At 43.7% G+C, this 19542-nt stretch overlaps 1 protein-coding gene across 1 annotated transcript in view; it reads left to right on the top strand.

Annotated features, from left to right (window-relative positions):
- Positions 1 to 17844, top strand: part of CIST1 (colon, intestine and stomach enriched 1) — a 168021-nt gene extending 150177 nt beyond the window's left edge. Inside the window, exons 5-6 of the mRNA XM_069745691.1 lie at positions 10433 to 10587; positions 17555 to 17844. Of these exons, the coding sequence (XP_069601792.1) occupies positions 10433 to 10587; positions 17555 to 17602 (203 nt within the window). The 3' untranslated portion in view covers positions 17603 to 17844. The remainder of the gene's footprint in view (positions 1 to 10432; positions 10588 to 17554) is intronic.
- Positions 17845 to 19542: the final 1698 nt, after the last annotated feature.

The following is a 19542-nucleotide window of genomic DNA, read 5'->3' as shown; positions in this document are numbered from 1 at the left end:
GATGTCTTCACTGGTAACCAGGGAAAACATTGGGTAACTAAGCGCAGGGCCACGCTTAGTAACCCGATGTTTACCCTGGTTACCATCCTAAAAGTAAAAAAACAAACACTACATACTTACCTACCGCTGTCTGTCCCCGGCGCTGTGCTCTGCTCTCCTCCTGCACTGGCTGTGAGCGTCGGTCAGCCAGAAAGCAGAGTGGTGACGTCACCGCTCTGCTTTCCGGCCGCTGAGCTCACACAGACAGTACAGGAGGAGTGCAGAGCAGAGCGCCGGGGACAGACAGCGGTAGGTAAGTATGTACTGTTTGGTTTTTTTACTTTTAGGATGGTAACCAGGGTAAACATCGGGTTACTAAGCGCGGCCCTGCGCTTAGTTACCCGATGTTTACCCTGGTTACCGGCATCGTTGGTCGCTGGAGAGCGGTCTGTGTGACAGCTCTCCAGCGACCAAACAGCGACGCTGCAGCGATCCGGATCGTTGTCGGTATCGCTGCAGCGTCTCTTAATGTGAAGGGGCCTTTAGTCAAGTGCTTAGATGACATGTGCCTGATCATGCTGGTGGTGGTTAGGCTCTCAGTGGTCAGGTCTCTGCTGATCCTGGCATAACTCAGATTGCATTTTACCATTTTTTTGTCTCAGAACTCTTTAGAAAAGTGCCGCAATGGGGAACATCTAACTCTTTGATGGAGAAATTCACGTGTGTCAGTTGCCCGCCTTCTCCCTCTAGTCTCCCCACTGCCTCTTCCTGCCTATTTCAGTGCTGCTAATCCTTACCTCTCAGCGCTGCTGTCCTCTCGCTCTGCATGCCAGCTTTACTGGTTGGGCCAGTGACTTTGTCATCAATCAATTTGTTTTCCACCGCCCTATCCTGTTCCTTCTTACTTGGTGACTTAACAACAACATGACTTATGGGCAACTGTATCTCATCATCATCTCCCTCCTTAAATAACATTTTCCATTTCCCACCGTCATCTTCTTGTGATCGTGGCTGCTCTAACTTTTGTGCATCACTAAGCAACATATCCTCCTGTCCCTCTTGGAACATACAGAGCGAGAGGCAACAATCAAGAGATGATAATGTAAAGAACTCCTCAGAGTTTCCTAGTGTGGGATCACTGGTCTCCTGGGACTCCACATTGTGAAAGGAAGGAGGACCAGGGTGAGGATTAAGTGATCCACATTCTTGGCTGGTGAGTCTGGACCTTGTGGAAGACTGGGTGGTGCTGGCAAGTATGCTGAAAGCATTATCTGCTATCCAACCAACCACATGTTCTTACTGGTGTGGCTTCAGAAGTAGTGTCCCATGCCTCTCTGTAAAGTTGGACAGGAAGCTATGTGTTATGGACGGGCGTGTTTGTTTTGCCCCAGCAACAAGTACAGTCGCACCTCTACCACATTCTCAGCCTTTGCGTGTACCATCATCAGCACTTCCACTTCACCTTTCATCTGAGCATCAGACAATGCTTTTTGAGTGCCAAGCACATCCAAGCACCTGGATACTCGAGTAATATCCGAGTATGACCAAGCACATTCGCTTATCACTAATATGAAGTTATTGATGCTTTCATCTGAGAGAATGACAAGAGAATAACTAAAAGATAGGACAGATATGAGCTCTTCTTTTACTGAACAATCAGTTCCAATGGGCCACAATGACATATTTTCGAACTGTAATGAGCTATAAAGGGCTTCTGTCCAAGATAAAAATTTTCTGATTTTATACATTGTAAATGTAGCGACAGGCCCAAAACATCACTGCCCTAGAAGAGATCTGCATGAAGGAATGAGCCAAAATACCACCAACAGTATGTGCCAATCTTATGAAGACTTACAGAAAACATTTAACCTCTGTCATTGCCAACAAGGGATATATAACAAGATATTGAGATGAACTTTTGTTAATGACCAAATACTTATTTTCCACCATAATTTTCAAAATAAATCTTGCCAAATCAGAAAAGGTGATTTTCTGGATTTGTTTTCTCATTTTGACTCTCAAAGTTGTGGTCTACCTATGATGTCAATTACAGGCCTCTCTCATCTTTTTAAGTGGGAGAACTTGCACAATTGGTGGATGACTTAATACTTTTTTTTCCCACTGTATGTTGGTAAGGCTTTGTGAGCAGCATAGGGCAGTTGTTGAATATCAGCTCTAACATGCCCATCGGTATTTCAGACAGCCTCCGTACATAAGAGCTGATAAGTGGGAATGTACTGTATGTCTGACATCTGTGCAGTTCTTCTAAACTTTGAGAACTTGACCAAGATGTGAGCGGCGATGATGCCATACTCAGCAGAACCATCCCACTTCTCTGTCTACTGAATTGCTTGCTGCTCACAATTAAAGATGAGGCTTTGCATGGGAGCAAGTTAAGATGGAGCAAGAAACTACTGTATACAAGGTGATGCTACACAGCCCAGTCTCATCTCATGTTCTCAACGCGGATTGGGGGATAATGAAGAGAAGGAGGAGCAGGAGCTGGTTCCCTGCACTACAGATGGTACTACCCACACCACTTTCATTCTGTCTGTTCATTTCATTCTGAAGAAGTGTAGGAGAGGAAGAAGTAGGACCAGGAAGAGAAGAACAGTTTTCCTCTTGGTGGGACAGGGAAGTCTTGGCTGTTGGCAGCCTGGCATAAATGGCTGAGTTTATGTCCCACTGCCTTTCCCATGACCCAGGCGTTGTATTCATTTTGGCCAACACATTAGAGGTTGGTCACCCTTCTAGACCCACCCTACAAGGAAAACTTTCCACCTCTCTTTCCCTTGGCAGAGAGGTCTAATAAAATGTTACAGGACCAGAAGGCCCTAGTTGAAGAATTTTTTACAAAAATTCCCATCTGACAACACTGGTGGCAGAGGTCACAGTTCCTTAGACAACCAAGGAGTAGAGACGAGGGAGACACACACCCCAGATGCAGCAGAGGCATGGGAATACTATGAAAGGGCTTTGACAGTTTTCTCATTCTCCTCCATCATCCAGGCCCAGGTGCGTGGGATACTCTGATAAGGAGGGAAAAGTTTAGCAAAATGCTGAAGGAGTACCTTCCCGACCGTACCAGCATCCTCTGTGATTCCTCTGAGCCTTACAACTATTGGGTATCCAAGCTGGACACGTGGCAGGTGTTTAGTGCTGCCAGGGGTATTATAACCGACTAGCTATTGAACCCGTTCTACACCCGGGTGGTGAGCATTTATAGAGGCATATGCTCTCCATCCTGGTATGTGCTGTTCCCATCCTGCGCCCTAAACTTATCATGTGCTGCTACCATTTTATGCCCCCATCCTGTTATATGCTACTCCCATCCTGCACCCCGTTCCTGTCATGTGCAGCCCCATCCTGCCCCCTCATCCTGTTTTGTGCGCCTCCATCTTGTCCTGTGCTATTCTCTTCCTGTGCCCTCATCCTGTCATGTGCTCCCATCCTGCGCCCCAATCCTGTCATGTGCTCCCATTCTGCGCCCCAATCCTGTCATGTGGTGCTCCCATCCTGCGCCCCCATGCTGTCCTGTGCTGCTCCCATCCTTGTCCCCCATTCTGGTATGTGCAGCCCCATCCTGGTATGTGCTACTTCAATTCTGTGCCCCAATCCTGTCACGTGGTGCTCTCATTTTGCGTCCCCATCCTGTCATGTGGTGCTCACTTCCTTTCATGTGCTGCTCCCATCATTCACCCCCATTCTGTCATGTGCTGCTCCCATCCTGCACCCCATTCTGTAATGTGCTGCTCCCATCCTGCACCCCATTCTGTCATGTACTGCTCCCATCCTGCGCCCCATCCTGTCATGTGCTGCTCCCATCCTGTGCCCCCATTCAGTCATGTGCTGCTCCCATCCTGTGCCCCCTTTCTGTAATGTGGTGCTCCCATCCTGCGCCCCCATTCTGTCATGTGCTGCACTCATTCTGTGCCCCCATTCAGTCATGTGCAGTAAAAAGTCACTGGCTTGCTGCGCTAATGTATTTTCTATATATTCAGTAGAAAGTGGCTGGATTGCTCCACTGACGTATTTTATATATGCAGACCCTGTAGTATAAGGCAGCCCCCATAGGTAGACCCTATAGTATAAGGCAGCACCCCATAGGCAGACCCTGTAGTACAGTGGGGCAAAAAAGTATTTAGTCAGTCAGCAAAAGTGCAAGTTCCACCACTTAAAAAGATGAGAAGCGTCTGTAATTTACATCATATGTAGACCTCAACTATGGGAGACAAACTAAGAAAAAAAATCACATTGTCTGTTTTTTTAACAATTTATTTGCATATTATGGTGGAAAATAAGTATTTGGTCAGAAACAAACAATCAAGATTTCTGGCTCTCACAGACCTGTAACTTCTTCTTTAAGAGTCTCCTCTTTCCTCCACTCATTACCTGTAGTAATGGCACCTGTTTAAACTTGTTATCAGTATAAAAAGACACCTGTGCACACCCTCAAACAGTCTGACTCCAAACTCCACTATGGTGAAGACCAAAGAGCTGTCAAAGGACACCAGAAACAAAATTGTAGCCCTGCACCAGGCTGGGAAGACTGAATCTGCAATAGCCAACCAGCTTGGAGTGAAGAAATCAACAGTGGGAGCAATAATTAGAAAATGGAAGACATACAAGACCACTGATAATCTCCCTCGATCTGGGGCTCCACGCAAAATCCCACCGCGTGGGGTCAGAATGATCACAAGAACGGTGAGTTCTATCAGTATATGATCCAGTGCTTTGTTGTGGACTGTCAGGTGGTAGTCACATAGGGAGTTCTCACACTGCATGCAGAATTTCACAACTGGGATAGGAGACTTTGTACAGTAAGTACAGAAGATCCTGGTCTGCTCCATATCAGGCTGAGAAGATGCAAAACGTTCCGCTACATTCCCCAACACGGTTGATGAAATAACATTCCTTGATGCTGCGACGTTAAACTATTCGCATTTTTCAGGGCTAGTTCAAATAGATTCTATTCTCTAATAAAACCGCTCTTATCTGCAATTTGTGTAGGGTGAGCTGTCACGGTAGGGATAGCGTATTACAGGCATCTATTCAGTGATTATTGCCTTATAAATTTTAATCTCTGCTGCAACCTAAAAAAAATTATCAAGGTAACATCTATTCTATTCCCTATTAACACTGCTCTTAGCTGCGTTTAGAGTAGAGATAGGAGCTAGGTATCATCTGCTGGAAATGAGCGTTCATTCTGGTCACATACATCTCTTCCACAGTCCATAATTTGATTGCTTTTTCAATGCACTTATTGACAAATTCATGTTTTTAGGTTGATCTGTACTCAGAAATTCATCAAAGCAAGTAAAATTAACTGATTTCATGTATGAATGTTTAGTTTCACTGAAGCAGCTGTATGTAAAAGGTAGTGGTACTGGAGCTGGAATTGCCACTTTTGAGCTCTCTAGTGCTTTGCTTTCATCCATTTCTTGGTGCTTCTTAAAGCGTGTGTTGGGGTCATTGCCCTGCTGGAAGACCCATGACCTAGGGTGCAAACCCAGCTTTCTGACACTGGACACTACATTGCAACGATAAATCCTTTGGAAATCTTCATATCTCATGATGCCTTGCATACAGTCAAGGCACAGAGTGCCAGAAGCAGCAAAACAACCCCAAAATATCTTTGAACCTCCACTATATTTGACTGTAACTATGGTCTTCTTTGATTTGTAGACCTCATTCCATTTACAGTAATCAGTAAAATGATGTACTTGACCAAAAAGCTCTATGTTGGTCTCATCTGTCCACAAGATGCCTTCTAGCCCTCTAAAAATTGTGTTGGCTGCCGGATGGCCCACTATAATTTGTGAGGGCCGACTGCTGGCCCTCTAGAATTACAGTGAGGGCCACCTGATGGCCCTCTAAAAACAATAAGGGCCGCTTGATAGCCATCTAAAAATCATGATGGCCCTGAAAAAAAAAATTGTGATTTTGGAGTCCCTCTTTCACAAATTAAACAGGATGTGTCTCATAATGTCTCATACACCACATGGCCAGATAAGGTAGTAAAATGTTAAAATTACATTTCCTGGTGAAAGTTTTTTTCACCATTGGAAGCAGTGCAAGTGTGCAAAGCACACTAAAACAGCTGAGATGTGGGCTCAGAGCTAGAGCACACATCAAAGGGAGAGAGTCCGACATGGGTGTATTGTTATTCCCAACGTTGGAAAGGGCATAGCAGGACCTGTTAGGCCTAGGGATTCCCTGTCTGGCACCACAGTATTCCCGAGATCCATGTCCATCTTCCTCTGTACAGAAGGTTGTTGGTGGTCTCCATAGCCCCCGACTTGAGCTTTGAGCTCCGGACTAGTGATGAGCGAGTGTACTCGTTGCTCGGGTTTTCTCTAGCACGCTCGGGTGGTCTCCGAGTATTTGTAACTGCTCGGAGATTAATTTTCATCGCCACAGCTGAATGATTTACAGCTACTACCCAGCCTGAGTACATGTGGGAGTTGCCTGGTTGCTGTGGCATCCCCACATGTAATCAAGCTGGCTAGTAGCTGTCAATCATTCAGCTGCGGTGATGAAAACTATATCTCTGAGCAGTTACAAATACTCGGAGACTACCCGAGCATGCTAGCGAAAACCCGAGCAAAGAGTAAACACTCGCTCATCACTACTCTGGACGTTGCAAGAATGTCAGCTGGGAATTTTGTACGACCTCATACCCGCAGAACTTTTTGTCCACATCGTGCTTCCAGCCTACCGCACCTTGAAATTCCCCTTGCCTTCAACGAACACTCTCATTATCACTTTCACTAACTCTCACTCTGACTAAAGTAGGAAATAGTTCCCTTTTCTTTTCTATTTGCCCAAGCCCCTCCCAATCTAGGCTATTCCTAATCAATTAAATGTATCTTGCCCTACTGTACCTACAGTCACTATCTATCTCTATCCTAAGCACCAAGCTATATCTTATACTTTCTCTAAACCTGAGCTGAGTGTACCAGAGTATTCACACTATGCAACTGTTGTCTTAGTGGGCAGGAACACGACAGTCTCTGTCACAACCTTAAACAGGGAGGCAACAAAAGCGTTAAATCCACTGCCTTGTGCAGTCAGATACTATAAGCACAGGATGGTGATAACAGGAGTGAGAGGGGAGCAGCAGATCAAAGAGACAGGAGCTTCCAGAGGACAACCGTTTCACACTCAGAGAAGCTCTAATCAGGGGCCTGAATGCAGGAGGCCATGTAATCTGCAGAGCTCACATGAGCACTGCTATCACCATGCTGCTCTTCTTTCTATGCCTCGGCTGCTGTTGCTGGGCAGGCTAAGCATGATTAAGCTAACTGGCTGCTTCGGTGTAATCCTCTCCTTCCTTCATGTCACTTCAGTTAGTCCCTTCTCTGCACAGGAATCAAATAGAACACATAGGGTGCCTGAGGGAAAGTTTGCATGTGCATCCCTGTAGTGAAGGACAAGCCCACAGCTGGCACAGGCCCATCTGGCATTTGCCAGAATTGCTAGATGGCCAGTCCAGACCTGCTTAAGAAGTTAAACAAAGGGGATGTGATTACATGACAACTTCGCCCTATGTGCATGTTAAGCACTGAACTGTGTCGTTTTGGTACTTTCTCTTTTCTATAGGCTTCTATGTGTATGTAAGGGGGTGAAGAGGAAGACGAGCCCAAAGGAGGTTGCTTTCCCTGCTCCTTACCTGGAACCACTTAGTGGGACAGATGGGTTGTTGGGGGGAGGACTTTCTGCCCTGGATAGAGACCATGTGACTGCTGGGGGCGGAGAGGAAGAGAGAGGAGTGTGGTCAGAAAAGAGCGGGAAAGCAGAGCACGCAGGACAGAAGGGACAGCGCACGAGAGAGAAAGCAGGCTGCAGCACCGTGCTCCCCATGAGAGAGTGCACCCCATGAGGGCCCTGAGGCTGAGATACCCACCATAGTGAAGGCTGTATGTGAGGGTGTGGACTCGGAAGCCTCCGTAATCAGAGAAGACTTTTCCCCTGACAGTGCAGAGACAGGGACCTGAGCGCACAGCCCCGGTGACCGCTTTGACAAGCCAAGACCCTTGAGTGTGATAAGTATACTGCCAAGTGTGTGTGTAGCATTGCTACTGCAGAGAGACTGCCAGCCCAACATACAGAGACTTGTGCAGCATTGTGACTGTGCTACTTCCTGCTTCCAGTTTGGGCAGTCCCACACGTCCAGATAATTCTGGTACCGGAAAAATCGGTACCGGAATTATCCGTGTCCGTGTGCCCGTGCGTTTCTGTGGCACATCAGTGTGGCACACGTGTGCCGCCCGTGTGCCCACTGGGTACCACACACACCGTGCAGGAGACAGCGCTAAAGTTTAGTGCTGTCCCCTGCATCGTGCTGAAGCCTCCATTCATATCTTCTCTGCAGCAGCGTTTGCTGTAGAGAAGATATGAATATTCCTTTTTTTTTTGTTTCTCGTATTTACAATAAAGATCCATGTCCCCACCCCCCTCCCACCCCCTGTGCTCCCTCGCTGGCTGGCGCTGCTTCCTGTCCTGGCCCCACGTGACCGCTCATACAGTAGAAGGTGTGGCCAGGACAGGAAGCAGCGCCAGCGAGGGAGCCGGGTGAGTATTTTAAGAACAGTGGGCGGGCGCACAGGGGGTGGGAGGGGGGGTGGGGACATGGATCTTTATTGTAAACATGAGGAAAAAAAAAGAAGGAATATTCATATCTTCTCTACAGCAAACGCTGCTGCAGAGAAGATATGAATGGAGGCGGCTTCAGCACCAGTGGGGGGGACAGCGCTTACTGTAGCGCTGTCTCCTGCGCGGCACACGGACTGCACACGGACAACGTCCGTGTGCGGTACGTGTTTTACATGGACCCATTGACTTTAATGGGTCCGTGTAATCCGTGTGCTCCCACGAACACTGACATGTCTCCATGGAGACACGGTCCGCAAAAAATCAATGACATCTGCACAGATGCATTGATTTCAATGTGTCTATGTGTGTCAGTGGCTCCGGTACATGAGGAAACTGTCACCTCACGTACCGGAGCCACTGACGTGTGAAACCGGCCTTTCACTGTGAGAAAAAGACTGCAAAGATTTAACCCCGGAGTCTCCAGTTCCCAGGAGACAGAGGAGAGACTTCAGAATCTTCTAGTGCTGCTGGTGACTGTACCCACATTGGAATAAGGACCCTCAAGTCAGGAATTTGCTGGACTGATAAGTTACAAGAACACTCTTTAACTATTCCTATTCCTCTTAACTGTTTCATAGCTTCAGTTAGCTTGCAGTATATTGTTATACTGCTTTATCTCTACTAACCCCCTGTATTCTCCCTGCGAGGAGAATCTTGCTCCTGTTAATAAATCTCCCTCAACAGTTGGTCTGTCTGTTCCGTGGTGACATTCTCAACCCTGCACCCTATTACATGTAGTTTAAAAAGAACACATGTAAAAAATACAGTGGACGCACAGCCTAGTTGCTGTCAGGCACACGTTAGGTGATACCTTTGTACCCCTTTGAGTTTCTAGTGCCACTGCAGTATTCAATCCATCTATTTCTAGCTATATTCACCCCTTGCTATACTCACCCCTGATGAAGCCTTTGTAAAGAGGATGAAAAGCATCGGGAATGTTTAGGGTTCACTACTATTAGGACATCACTTGGGTACTGCTCTTGTTAAGGCGGGAGTCTTTCACATGGGGCACAACAGGGGACAAAAGTGACCTAAGTATTCCCTTTGTCTTCCTCCAAAGTGGTCCAATATTGTTGATCTCTATGGACACGGCTGAGATCTTCCCATTTTTTACTTGCATGTTGTCACCATGGGCACTTTCCTATATAATGTTTGTCGTAAGTGTTACTTACCTGTTTTAGACCGTTTCTGTGGTTTTGAATATTTTTAATATATCTTAGTAAAAGTTAAATGTCGGAGGTGTAGTCTACGCTGTTTCCGTACCTCCTATTCATTTCCATTTAAGTTCCAGAAGAAACGTAGCGCATCTGTGCTCAGCTGTTTTTGTAAACTGGCCTCAAGTGGCTGGGACCGAAAAGCAGATATTCTTGTCTCGGTCATGAAAGTCAGAGATGGAATTTTAACCCTTTATTAGTACTTACACTCCAAAATATAACAAATAAAAACTACAACCTATCCTTAAATTAAAAAAAAAACAAGGCCTGATACAGCGACACTGCATAAAAAGACTAATCTCTCAGAATGTGGTGACTCAAAACTGACTGTTTACATCTCAAAGACGTATTTTTCTATTTAAAAACCCCCCAAAACTTTTATAAGGTGTTTGCATAGCTAATTTTTAAGTGTTACTAAAATTGCAGTATGTTAATACAAACACCAGAGGGCAGTGTTGCTCTACTATTGAAACATTCTTGTAGGGAAAGTGTTTTTCCACCAAATGTATATGCAGCTCCAAATACTGGCTTTTGCTTTTTCATTATAACTTTGTGTTTGCATTTATTTCCTTTTTTATTGTTAGGTATCCTTGGTTCCAAGGACTTTTCGGATAATCCAGGCCTGATTGCTGTCCTGTGCATATTTATTTCTATTCTCTGCATTGCTCTTGTGGTCACTGCTGTGAGGTTCTTCCAGAAACCTAGTCCACAATTTGAGAAGTTGGATGAAGTACCAATGGTAAGAAGACCCTCTATTATAAATTACATAATCTATTATTAGCCCAGACCATCAGTGGGAGCAGCAATTTAGCACTTATATGTTCTATTTGTGTCATTTAGTGCTGTGGACATGCATGTAATCCACACATAACTGAATCAATAAGCTTATCTCAAAGCTAAATACCAGGCAGTATCAAAAGCAAAGCAGCTAATTTAAAACATGACATAAGAGACAAAAAAAGCATTAAAAACACAATAAAAACACATGTAAAAAATGCACTCAAAACACAATGAAAAAAAAACGCAAGTAACCTAATTTAGCTAATAAGTGCAGAAATGCAACATCAAAAACATATTGTGGGAACATAGCTTAAGACTACATTCCCCCAATGAGCTTTTCGTATGTTTTTGATGATACAAAGTTTTGCTGTGTAAAAATGCAGCGTCTTAGGCTGGGGTCACACTTGCGTGAGCAATGCGAGAAACTCGCGCATCAATACCCGGCAGTCGGGATCGGAGCGTCCAGCTGCATGTATTTCTGTGCAGCTGCAAGCTCCGGTCCAGAGTGCTAGCGGCTGTGTCGGGTATTGATGCGCGAGTTTCTCGCATTGCACTCGCAATGTGAACCCGGACTTACAGTTGCATTGGATGGAATTTATAGAAATCTCCTGCCCACTGTGCTTTTATTTTACACAGCAAGAAATGACCTACGGTGCGTGATTCACATGCACAAGATGTCAGTCTCTCTTGCAGGTGCGCTGAATTTTCTCTGCAAATATACCCCATAAACTTGCATTAGGCCGGTTTCACACGTCAGTGGCTCCGGTACGTGAGGTCACAATTTACTCATGTACCGGAGACACTGACTCACGTAGACACATTGAAATCAATGTGTCTCTGCACATGTCAGCGTGTTTTCAAGGACCGTGTGTCCGTTTGAAAAACACGGAGACATGTCAGTGTTTGTGGGAACGCACGGATCACACGAACCCATTAAAGTCAATGGGTCTGCTGTCTGTGTGCAGTCCCTGTGCCGTGCAGGAGACAGCGCTACTGTAAGCGCTGTCCCCCCCACGTGTGGTACTGAAGCCGGAATTCATCCCTACTTCCCAGCAGCGTTCGCTGGAGAGAAGGAATGAATAATGTTTTTTTTTTTCTTTCCCCTTAAAAATAAAGTTTGTACATCCCCTCCCGCCTCCCATCCCCTGTGCGCCCCCGCTTGCCAGGAAATACTCACCGACACCCAGCTCCAGCGATGTCTCCTCTCAGCGGCTGCAGCTTGTGCTGTGTGAGCGGTCACGTGGTCCCGCTCATTACAGTGAGGAATATGCGCATATTCCTCACTGTAATGAGCGGGACCACGTGACCGCTCACACAGGGCCTGCTGCCGGCGCTGAGAGGAGACATCGCTGGAGCTGGGTGTCGGTGAGTATTTCCTGGCAAACTATTTTTAAGGGAAAAGAAAAAAAAAAGATTATTCATTCCTGCTCTCCAGCGAACGCTGCTGGGAAGAAGGGATGAATACCGGCTTCAGCACAGCACGCAGGAGACAGCGCTTAACTGTAGCGCTGTCTCCTGCACGGTCCGTGTGGTCCTCAGTCGGCACACGGGCGGCACACGGCTGCCTCACGTGTGCCACACTGATGTGCTACGTAAGCACACGGACACACGAACACAGATAATTCCGGTACCGATTTTTCCGGTACCGGAATAATCTGGACGTTTGGGACAGGCCTTAGACGCAGATAATCCGCAGGTAAAAAATGCACATGCATTTTTAGTACATTTCTGCTGTGGAAACGCACCAAACATGCATCTAATCTGCACCTTAGTATGTCAATAAATAAAGTTTTTGTCAAAGCCAAATACCAGAAAATATTAAAACAAAGCAGCTTTATTTAAAGCATGACATACTAAAAAGTGACGCAGACCCCCCAAACACAGTGTAAAAACACATATTAGAAAATGCACACAAAAACACAATGAAAAACACAAGTAACATAATTTAAATAATGGATGCAGAAATGGTGCTTCGATATTTGTTTATTTTTCAGTTCGTCGTGTTTTAACCCCTTAGGCCTCTTTTCCACTTGAGAGAAAAAAAAATGGTCCGTAATCTGGACCGAAAAAAAGGGATGAAAAGTATGCGTTTGTCATGCGAGTTCAATGCGATTTTTTTAATCGCACCATCCGATTTACATCCGTATGAAATCCGTATGCAATGCGTTTTTTTCTCTGCAACTATTTTTATACCGTCATTTACAGGACTATTTACAGTTTTCTATGCCACAGAATAGTAAGGTATCCGTAAAAAACGGATGGAATACGGATGGTCCGTATTCCATGCGTTTTTTTTCTCGCACCCATTGACTTGCATTGGCGAGTCTCGTCCGAGACTCGCAGCAAATCGCAGCATGCCGCGATTTTTTTCTCAGTCCGATTTCAGCTGAGAAAAAAAATCGCAAATGGAATGTCACCTATTGAATAACATTGGCCCGAGTGCAATCCGATTTTTTTATCGGATTGCACTCGTCCGTTTTTCTCGCAAGTGAAAAAGAGGCCTTAATGACTGAGCTAATTTTGACCTTAATGACCAAGCCAAATTTTTGAATTCTGACTCTGGAACGCTTCAACGGATCCTACTGAATCTGAGAATGTTTTTTCATGACTTATTATACTTCTTGACAGTAAAATTTCTTCGATATGACTTGCGTTTGTGAAAATATCAGAAATTTGTCGAAAAATTTGAAAATTTTGCCATTTTCAACTTTTTTATTATTCTGCCTTTAAATTAGAGAGTAAGGCTGGTTTCACACTTGCGTTTTTATCTGCAGCATTTGTACCGCAAAAAACGCATGCATTTTTTTCCCTATGTTTAACATTAAAAACGCATGCGTTTTTTTTATACGCGTTTGGTCGCGTTTTTGAATGCATGCGTTTTTTTGCTGCATGCGTTCTTTTGCAGAAATGCAACATGTAGTAATTTTCAGAGGCGTTTTTTGACGCAAAAAAAACACGTGCGTTCATATGCGTTTTTGCGGCAAAAAATGCATTGGAGTCAATGGAAACGCATGCATTTTTAAGCACATGTGTTTGGTTGCGTTAAAAACGCATGCGTTTTTATAGAAAAAAAACAGAAAACACACTGATATGCCACCCCCCACCATAAAGGTGATAAAGGGATCCTAACCCTAACCCTAAAGGAATCCTAACCATACCCCTAACCCTACCCCTAACCCTAACCCTAAGGGTTAGGGTTAGGATCCCTTTAGGGTTAGGGGTAGGGTTAGGATCCCTTTAGGGTTAGGGTTAGGGGTAGGGTTAGGGGTAGGGTTAGGGGTAGGGTCCCTAGGGTTAGGGGTAGGGTTAGGGTTAGGGTTAGGATCCCTTTAGGGTTAGGGTTAGGATCCCTACCCCTAACCCTAACCCTAGCTATTTGTTTATAGTGGGATTTTTACTTGATTTTGATGATTGGCAGCTGTCACACACTTCTCATCATGCGTTTAAAAAATGCAAACGCATGAAAAACGCATGTAAACGCGTCAAAACGCCGCGTTTTTTTCACCACATCCAAAAACGCATGCATCTAAAAAACGCAGCGTTTGCACGCGTTTACATGCGTTTTTCCACCATACGTTTTTTTTAAACGCATGCGTTTTAAAACGCAAGTGTGAAACCAGCCTTATGCTGCACAAAATGGATAATAAATAAAGTTTGCTACATGTGTACTTTACATAAACACAATTTTTGAAGCATTGTTTTTTTTTGGTTAGGAATTTAAAAGGGTTAAAATTTGACCAGCGATTTCTCATTTTTACAACAAAATTTACAAAACCTTTTTTTAAGGACCACCTCACATTTGAAGTGACTTTGGGGGCCTATATGACAGATAATACTTAAAAGTGACAACATTCTAAAAACTGCACCCCTCAAGGTGCTCAAAACCACATTCAAAACGTTTATTAACCCTTCTGGTGCTTAACAGGAGCTAAAACAATGTGTAAGAGAAAAATGAATATTTAACTTAGTTTCACAAAAATTTTACTACAAATTTGTAATTTTCACAAGCGTAACAGGAGAATACGGATTCTACAATGTGTTGTGCAATTTTCACTGAGTACACAGATACCCCATATGTCGGGGATATCCACTGTTTGGGTGCACGGCAGGCCTTGTAAGGGAAGATTTGAATGCAAAAACAGTTGGAATCGAGAGCGGACGTCATGTCGCGTTGAGAGCCCTTGATGTGCCTAAACAGTGGAACCCCCCCCCCCCCCCCACAATTGACCCCATTTTACAGCGAAGATTTATATAGTTTTTTTAGGTTTTGCTGCTGCCACACACTAAGAATACTTTTTTTTTTTTAATAAAAAGTGGGATTTTTTGTCCCCATAGTCTGAAAGCTGTAACTTTTTTTTTTTTTGCAAACAGAGCTGTATGAGAGCTTTTTTTTGCAGGACAAGTTGCAGATATTTTTAGGTACCAGTTCGGGGTACATAATGTTTTTTTGATTGATTTTTATTCAAAATTTTCAGACACAGAATGAACAAAACCCAGCAATTCAGTTATTGTTTTTATTAATGACGGCCGCTAAAAGGTGTATCGGCGGTCGTTAAGGGGTTGAAAAAAGCTGCTTTGTTTTTGATTCTTCCTGGTATTTAGCTTTGACAAAACTTTATTGGTACACTTACGTGTGGATTGCCTGCATTTTTGGTGCATTTTTACATGGGAAATATGCTAAAAATGCATATTTTTTATTACTTGTGGATCCTTTGCATATAATTCATTTCTATAGGAAAAATCCACTCAAAAAACCCAGTGTACATGCAATAGAAATTGACATGTTGTGGATTTCAAACACGCATCGCACACATTCATATGCTCAGTATTTGGTCACACTCAGCGACGCTGCAGCGATATAGACAACGAGCCGATCGCTGCAGCGTCGCTGTTTAGGTCGCTGTAGAGACGTCAAACACAGCAACACCAGAACGATGCAGGAGCGATCAAGTGACGTAACGGCGACTCACTTATCGTTCTCGCTGGTTGTGAGCTCCATGTAAAAACATTGCTGGCATCGTTGCTTTTGATGTCAAACATGACGATACACGCCGACCTGACGACCAAATAAAGTTCTGGCCTTCTAGCTCCGACCAGCGATGTCACAGCGGGATCCAGATCGCTGCTGCGTGTCAAACACAACGAGATCGCTATCCAGGACGCTGCAACATCACGGATCGTTGTCGTTCTCGTTGTAAAGTTGCTGAGTGTGAAGGTACCTTTACAGATACTGAGGTAAAAAACTGACCAAATACTGAACATGTAAATGTGGCCTAAGATGCTGCATTTTGTGGCAGCAAAAATATTCAGCAATTTGTAGATATGTTGATCAATTTTTTTTTTCTAAATTGCCAAAGTGCAAATTCTAACTAAGGTCTTCTTCACACGTTTGGTTTTTGTGTCTTTATGCTGTACATTTTTTAAGGACCGCAAATACAGACACATGCAGACTCATCGTATTCAATGGTGGTGCGCACATGTCAGGTTTTTCACGCGGACCGTATGTAAACGTGAAAAACCTGCAGACATGTCAGGGGTTTTTTTTGTGCTGCACAGAAAAAATTCTCACATTGCTGTCGGTGATCTCATTGAGGTCACCGAAGTTCATCGACACGGTTCACAGTAAACTGTGCTTGCAGCAGCTCATTGTGTCCTGGTTTTCAGCATGGACGGTCTCATCATGGCACCCTTCATGTTGAAAACCAGATATTGCAGAGATGGATTACGGCGTGGGACAATGTGGCTTATCTACACTTTATACAGATGAGGAATTTTGATATTACTTTTTACTTTTTTACAGGGGACGTGGGCATCAATGGCTTAGGCGTAAGGTGAGTATTTTTGGTGTTTGGTGTTTATTATTTTCCGCTTTTTACAGGGGACAATGGTTTCAATTGAATAGGCAAATGGTGAGTATAACTTTGTTTTTATTTTTAAATAAATGTGAAAAACAGGGTATTGATTTTTATTTCAAATAAAGAACTTTATTCTGGTTGTGTCTTTTTTACAATATGACTATGGGGATAGTAATGGGGCTGTGAGCTGTTATTAACAGCCTGGGAACCTTATGGGGTATTGACCCTTGCCCCAGATTATTATTATTATTATTATTATTAACATCAGCCCCCAGCCGTGGGCTTTCCCTCTGCTGGTGATCAAAATTACAGGGGGGAACACACGCCTTTTTTTAAATTTAATTCTTTAGTTTACACAGGAGTTACACCGCTGCTGCTGAATACAACTCCCATCATTATCTCCTGGACGTGCTGATCTCAGCGTGACCAGGCTACAATGATGAGAGCTGCCTTCAGCATTTGGTGCCTGGGATCAGCCGCCGCTATGTGTCACACGTACAGATGAGCGGCACACGGAAGTAACACATGAACAGCAAACACAGATGACACACGGATATCACATACATACACACGGACATGGACCACGGATCTCACCAGTACTAGTTTTTCATGTACAGTAATCCATGGCACATGGATGGCATCAGTGTACAGTCTGTGCGCTGTCCGTGTTTAATATTGCAAAGTATTGGAGAAGCTTTGTAATTTATTTATTTCTTTATCCATTCTGGAAAAACATGGATGGCCACATTAATGGTAAAAATGGACACACGGATGACACCCTGATGACATACTAATGACACACAGATGGCACACTGATCCAAAACACTGGTGACACTAGTACTGTTTTTCAGGTACATGTTTAAACACATAAGTGTGAAGGAAGCCTTAGGTTCATACTGCATTTTGTGATTATATTTAGGTGGGACTATTTTAAACAGTCTGATACCGGTACCAGCCATTTGCAACTTTTTGCCTTCCATAAATAACTAGACCATGCAAGCCTGCCCCAATCCTATTAACGTTTTTTGGCTAATCATTTGATTTAAATATGAAAATTTTCTTATTTTACAGAACGGCATGACTGAAGAAGCTCCTTTTGCTCGATACCCACCAAAATAAAATGGATATTATGACCACTTGCTTGTTTAGTCCCAAGCCGCATTGCTACTATAAAATATAGCTGTTTTTTAAATACATTTTTTTATTCTGTCTATTGAATTCTAACAAGCTCAGTATAATTTTAACAATGTTCTCAGTAAAATTAAATTAAGTTAATAATTTGGATGTACACCACTTTTGTTTAACTATACTGTACACCTGAAGCAGCAGAAAATAAACCGTCATAGCAGCAAAAACCCCAAGCTAGCCTGGAATTCAGCCCTTCTGGTATTTAGCTCATCTCTGTCCTAATATCATCTTCACACTTAGGGGTGGCTTTCTTACTTTATCTAAGTGTTTTTCTGCTTCATCACAATTCCCATTTTTCCCAAATGAGTTGAGTGCATTGATCCTTGTTAATAATATTTTTTAAATATAAAACACAAGGGTTGGGAGGGTACTTCTATGTCGGCTACAGACTCTACGGTAGGGACGGGTTGCACCTCAATGGGGAGGGTGCAGCTGTGCTTGGGGAAAAATGCTCAGATGGATGGAGGAGCTTTTAAATTAGGATCTTGGGGAGGAAGGGTAGATGTGCTAAAAAGGGGATAGATAGAGTAGATAGAGAGAGTGAGACAGTAGGGGTCAATGAGGATTTAGGGAGGCTGGGACATGCAAAGAAGATAGCAAGGCGAGAAAGAGTAGTAAATATGCTAATAGTATTAAATGTCTACTGGCAAATGCAAGAAGTCTTGCAAACAATGTGGTGGGCATTACGGAAACCTGGCTAGATGTCTGGATGACAAACATCGAGGGTTACACTACATTTAGAAAAGATGGGAAAGACACAAAAAGGTGGAGGGGTTGTGTATTTTTATCAAATCTAACTTAATACCAGTGTTCAATTACGACATTAGGGGGAACTGCGATAATGTAAATGTACATGAGATGGCAATAATGGAAAGCTGCTAATTGGAGTTTGCTACAAGCCTCCTAATGTAGCTGAACAGGTAGCGGATGAAATACTGCAGCAAATTAAAAAGGCAGAGTCCTTATTATGTGGGATTTTAACTATCCACACATTTGATGGGACACAGAATCTTCTGGTTGTGCTAAAAGCTGAAAGTTTTACAATTTGGGACAATCAAGGACAAGATTGATGACGATGAGTTGAGCAGATTCGGCGACATATATTTGGTGGTTCTGCATCCAAAACTCCTCCTTAAAAGAGCAATCAATTCATTAGAAGAATGGTTAAGAAAAAAGTCTGTTTGGTATCCATATTTAATCTTTGTTGAAAATTCTTTGGTGTCCAGTATTCCCCCAAGTAGAATGGTACAGTCAGTGTTAGACCAATACTGAGGCTCGGTCAATATCCTGGACAGAGCATCAGCCTTGCTGTTTCTTGATCTAGACCAATAAGAAATTAGAAAATTAAACCTGGAGAAAAACAAGGCCCAACATGCTTCTCTTGCAGACAATCTCTTAGCTGTATGGATGAATTCTAAATTTTTGTGGTCAGAAGGACAGTCGCTGGATGACTGGCCCCTTCCAAAAGATGTCTCCATTCAGAGATGGCAACTTTAATAGATAAAAGCTCTTTATTTCCAATGTCCTAGTTCTTTTCTGCAGGTTACACGGAATGAGAAAGAAATGCACATCGATGAAGCTGCATCTTGTCTCCAACTCACTGTGACAAAACGGCTCCCACCACAGAGTCTGATGTGTCTACTTCGACAACAAATGGGAGTTAAAGATTTGGATGGACTAGTAATGGTGCCAAAATAAAAAGAGTCTTTAGTTTTTCAAAAGCCACTTGTACCTCTGGAGACCAGGAAAATACATTGGATTTCTTTGTGAGTGAAGTAATTGGTAAAATGATATTTGAAAAGATTTTAAAGGGAACCTGTCACCCCCAAAATCGAAGGTGAGCTAAGCCCACCAGCATCAGGGGCTTATCT

The sequence above is a fragment of the Ranitomeya imitator genome, chromosome 1, assembly GCF_032444005.1.
Source record: "Ranitomeya imitator isolate aRanImi1 chromosome 1, aRanImi1.pri, whole genome shotgun sequence".
Taxonomy (NCBI): Eukaryota; Metazoa; Chordata; class Amphibia; order Anura; family Dendrobatidae; genus Ranitomeya; species Ranitomeya imitator.
This window is presented reverse-complemented; position numbering and strand designations above follow the sequence as displayed.